Source organism: Puntigrus tetrazona, unplaced genomic scaffold, assembly GCF_018831695.1.
Source record: "Puntigrus tetrazona isolate hp1 unplaced genomic scaffold, ASM1883169v1 S000000130, whole genome shotgun sequence".
NCBI classification, from domain to species: Eukaryota; Metazoa; Chordata; class Actinopteri; order Cypriniformes; family Cyprinidae; genus Puntigrus; species Puntigrus tetrazona.
The window spans coordinates 405,001-410,000 of record NW_025047807.1 but is presented as its reverse complement, the minus strand read 5'-3'; the positions used below and the strand labels follow the sequence as shown (position 1 = coordinate 410,000).

Genomic DNA, 5,000 nt, shown 5'->3' with positions numbered 1-5,000 from the left:
GTATTTGCCATGCTACAGTAAAAGTAGTTTTATATCCGTGTAGTTATCAGTTGTAGGACCAGGTGTTTGCATAACGTATGCTATTTCATCAAGACTGTCTTATGCTAAATATTTAATCTGGTTTTCATTGCTCTCAGTCTTGTGTTTTAAACTCAAGTGCAGTAAGAAGACGCTGCTTGCGCTGTTTCCAGAGGAATTGTTTTACAATTTAAATATATATATACACATTAAAATATATTCTATGTAATCTATCTGCAATGACCTTAAAGGGATAGTTCACCCAAAAATTAAAATGCATTCACTTACTCCCTAATTAATTACCCTCATGTCGTTCCAAACCGGTAAGACCTCCGTTCATCTTCGAAACCCAACTGAAGACATTTTTGATGAATTCAAAGGTTCGGGGACGACACGAGGGTGAGTAATTAATAACAGAGCATCCCAATACCACTGAAGAGACGCCTGGCTGACCTGCGAGCGGGGCCGTCCTCTGTGATGTGCAGGACGCGTCCGGGCAGGTACAGGGGCAGGTGCGTGGGGTGTGAGGGCGAGTCGTCCGACGACAGGCTCTGGTAGGTGTTCGAGCGCTGAACTAGCAGACTCTCCTCGCCCAGCAGCGGCTGGCTCAGAGCCTCCTCCCGCCGGTTCTCCAGCTCCGTGGGGAAATCATCAGGAGTCCCTCCAAACAGCTCGTACCAGCAGCCGTGCATCAAGATCTTATACTGAGAGACAGGGACGTACCGCTGAGGAACCGATCTTACCAGCGTTTCAAAGAGCAATTCATTGCAAATACTAATTACATTCAAAGTAATTAAATTACTCTGTCTAAAAAGTAATTAAGTCACTCGATAAGTGTTGTAGTTATTAACTATTAGTAGTAGGCCTGTAGATAATATCAGATAATATTTGATTTGAATTCGTTCGTCGGGAAAGACTGTACCTCGTTTGGCTTCATACGGATTAACTAGAGAATATTTGTTTTAGATTTGAACTTGTTTAAAAGTAGGCACTTCAAGCTTTAAGTAGAGGCATTTCTCACGTCTATAGATTCAATTGATTTTAGTCTTATCTGTACGGTTTCGCTGTGAATCAGGAAAAACTGAAAGTGAGTGCGCCGGCGCACACAGGGTCAAACAGGCTTCAATGTTATCTTTAGACTATATATTTTGAGTTAAAATGACATGGAATTATTTACAGTGCGTAACGCAAGTACTTTAAGTAATGCGTTACACCCAACGCTGGACCTTACCTTTGGTTTACTGCAGTTAGAAACCATTTTTAGTAATCTTCTCTTCAAGTCTTCCATGTTAGGGATACTCAGTCTACAGAAAACACAACGAGCACGATTTGAGGAAGTGACACGAAGCGAGACTGTACAAGAAGAACCGAGACGAAAAGAGGCTCTCTAAATAGACACACACTTTGACATGAAAGCGTGGGATTGAGGAGCGTGTGGCCGTTTGACTAAACCTCACCTGGGTACTAGATCTTTTCCCAGCACCACAGAGACCACAAACTGCTTGGAGTAGTGGGCCAGCGCTTTACTGAGGAGAGAGAGAGAGACGACAAGCTGAAAACGGTGCTTTTACTCTTTTCTTTGGACGTGTGCAACGATACAAGGACCTACCTGCAAAGCCGTTTTGAACGCAAAGCTTGGTCTCGCCAAACGCTGATTACATTTAGTTAATAAAGAAAATGCATTTATGGCATTGTTTCCTCATTTCACAACATTTTTAATGCTTAAAACTTTTAATAGTGCTGTAGCTTTCCAGCTAGCTTTCTAATTATATTTTATATTATATCTAAATACACTTAATATATAATTTTTTTATATATACACATGCATTGGTTTGTATTTATATATATATACATAAATATACACAATAAGCATGATTTGCTCATATATTATGTAAACAAAAAGTTTATTTCGGATGCAATTATTGATTTAATTATTAATTTTATTACTTATATATAATATTAATTTTATATTAATATTATTACTTATATATAATAATATATTAAATATAAATTATATCATTCAATACTGGTAAAATTAAAGATAACTATGATTTGTTTTTGGGAACCAATGAGACACTGCCATTCACAAGTTGCACAAAATTAAAGATTAAAAAATAAATACTAATTGTACTATTATTACTGCATAAACAATTGATTAAACATGCCCCCAAAAAAAAGAAGACGTTAGAAAAGATAACAAAAAAAAAAAATCACTTTCAACATTATAAGAACCCTTATTAATAACCGAGTAAGATCTCAGTGACCTCAAAGTAAAAGGTAAAATGTTTCAAAATAATTAAAAGTGTTACATTTCTAACAAATGTCGTCAAAAGCATTCAAACTGAAGCAGTGACAATACTTTAAGGAAGTAAGTGAAACAGTTGCACTACTTTCCTATAAATGAAATTTCAAAACGAATAATCGCGATTATGCTCATCGAAATAAATGCATTTGATTGCAAAGCATACGGATGTTGCGACCGATCATGCCGGCGCTATTCGATGTACCTCATCAGGCCTCCCGGTGGAGAGAAGGCGTAGCACTCGAGCGTGGGATGCGTGCTGCGCAGGAGGACGGCCAGCAGAGACGCCGCTCCTGCTCCCAGACTGTGACCGGCGATCACCAGCTTATACTCCTGCGCACAAGAAACACCGTCATTCAGCTGCTGACGCTCGCGGTGCGCCCGGAGGAAGAGAGCGCCCTCACCGGCGCGATGCTGAAAGCCTGACTCAGGATCCCGTCGTTCACGAGCCTCTTGTAGATGTAATGTGCGGCCTGAGAAATGCCCTGCGACGGAGACATAAGCTTTCGGTGAGAGAGATGCAGAGCTTATGCTGTCTCCGTGATTTTAATGTTAAGCGAGGGATTTCGTCACCTTGTGAGCGTAGCAGGTTCCTGAGACGCCTTCGACAGACAGACACACATTCTCACATTCAGCCGAGAGATCCGTCAACACATCCTGCACGCGCACACACACACACACACACACACACACACACACACACACACACACACAGAGAGAGAGAGAGAGAGAGATCAGGCTGATAGAGCAGATTCCACTGAAAATTCAAATTAAAAATCTACGGCAAATATTTATTTGACATTTTAGGCAATAATCAATAGGCTAAATAAATAAGATGTTAAACCGTTAAAATCCATATTTTTAAATGCCACAGCTGATGAAGGCATTACAACATCAAGACACACGTTTATTACAAAATAAGCTAATTAATCGGTTATTATTAAGATCTATTGTCATTTATTTCTACACCATTTATTGTTTTTTTTTAAATATTAGCTCACATAGTAATAACTAATTAACTTGGGTTTTAAGTGGATTTACTTCAAATAAAAATCAAAACATTATGAACAGTATAAAAAACAAATTATATCAAAATTATAAAATTATATATTGTATAGCAGTTTTTAATTGTATTTTTTTTATTAAAATAAAAAATGTTTAAAAGTTAAAAAATGTAAAAAACAATTTTTTAATAATAAATAAATAATTAATAATTTTTTTTTTTTCTTAAATATACACATGCATCATAAATACACACACACACACACACACACTTTTATTTACATTTTTTTAGTTTTAATTTTTAAAACACTTTTTCGGAAGCATTTATTAAAATGTGTTTAAAATGAAAATACACGACAGCTGTAATTGTTAGTTCATGTTAATGAACGCGGTTAATTAATGTTCAAATCAAATATGATCGATAGTGAAAGTCCCCGTATGCAAAATCCACGACATGACTCATTTGAAAATGAAATGACCTCGACAGCAGCAAATGAAAGGTCAGTGTGATTTGTTTAGGCAAACAGCAGCCTGACCGCCGGTGAAGACTGCTTTATCACGTATGCTTTCTTCCTCTGATCATCATGAGTGTTGAACTCACCTTCAGAGACAGCGTCCCCCTCACGGCCACCAGGACCGCCTCTCTCTTGTGATCCAACGCCACGTAAAATGGGATCTCGTAGATCTGCAGAGTAAACAGACACTGCTGGAGGTTGCACATTTGTGATATCCCTTTTCTGAAATAATCAAATAAGAGTTTAAAAACCAATCTCATCTACTTCGGTTTTTATGGGCCGCGTTCCCACTGTTTTTAACCAGTTCAATGCACTTATAAGTAATAATAGTTATTATGTTGCAAAATGTTAAATAAAAAAGTAATAACAACCAGTGTGTGCCAATTAAAAATAAAGTCACGCAGCGGATATTAATTAAAAAAAATAAACTATGTATGATTGTTAAACAGGACAAACTTGAGAAAATGGTGCCATCAAGAGGAAAAGAGGAAAATAAAAAATAAGTAAATAAATAAATAACAATTTAAAGACAACAGAATGGTTCATTTTACTGTAATAAATTAATAAATAAATCAAAAAGTTCTGTTGGCTTTACACTTTTTAGTTTTTTTATATAATTTTACTGTAAAAATGTTTAAATATTATACAGTATGTGTATACTGTGTAACTTTAAATATATAAATGTAAATCAGAATAGTTATAATAATAAATTAATCTTAAAAAATTCTGTTGGCTTTACACTTTTTTGTTTTTTTATATAATTTTAAATCTGAATTATAAATCTGAATATATAGTTGTAATTCTGAATATATAAATGTAAATTGTGAATATATAGAAGTAAATCTGAATACATAGTTATAATTCTGAACATTTAAACATAAATCTGAATATATAGTTATAAAAATGTATATAGTTATATAGAATATATAAATGTAAATCAGAATAGTTATAATAATAAATTAATCTTAAAAAAATCTAGAAGTTCTCAAAAAATTCAGTTGGCTTTACACTTTTTAGTTTTTTTAAAAATATAATTTTACTGTAAAAATGTTTAAATATTATACAGTATGTGTATACTGTGTACATTTATTATATATAATTATGTCAGATTTACATATAAAATATATTTTTAAATTAATGCACAAGGAATAAAATATTTCAAT

The 5,000-nt window shown here is 34.7% G+C and overlaps 1 protein-coding gene across 1 annotated transcript in view; it reads right to left on the bottom strand.

Annotated features, from left to right (window-relative positions):
- daglb (diacylglycerol lipase, beta) overlaps nucleotides 1-5,000 on the bottom strand; it is a 10,795-nt gene that overhangs the window by 1,303 nt on the left and 4,492 nt on the right. The window contains exons 8-14 of the mRNA XM_043230040.1: nucleotides 3,924-4,007; nucleotides 2,894-2,977; nucleotides 2,725-2,805; nucleotides 2,526-2,653; nucleotides 1,476-1,544; nucleotides 1,250-1,322; nucleotides 472-722 (exon numbers count right to left, since the gene is read on the bottom strand). Of these exons, the coding sequence (XP_043085975.1) occupies nucleotides 472-722; nucleotides 1,250-1,322; nucleotides 1,476-1,544; nucleotides 2,526-2,653; nucleotides 2,725-2,805; nucleotides 2,894-2,977; nucleotides 3,924-4,007 (770 nt within the window). The remainder of the gene's footprint in view (nucleotides 1-471; nucleotides 723-1,249; nucleotides 1,323-1,475; nucleotides 1,545-2,525; nucleotides 2,654-2,724; nucleotides 2,806-2,893; nucleotides 2,978-3,923; nucleotides 4,008-5,000) is intronic.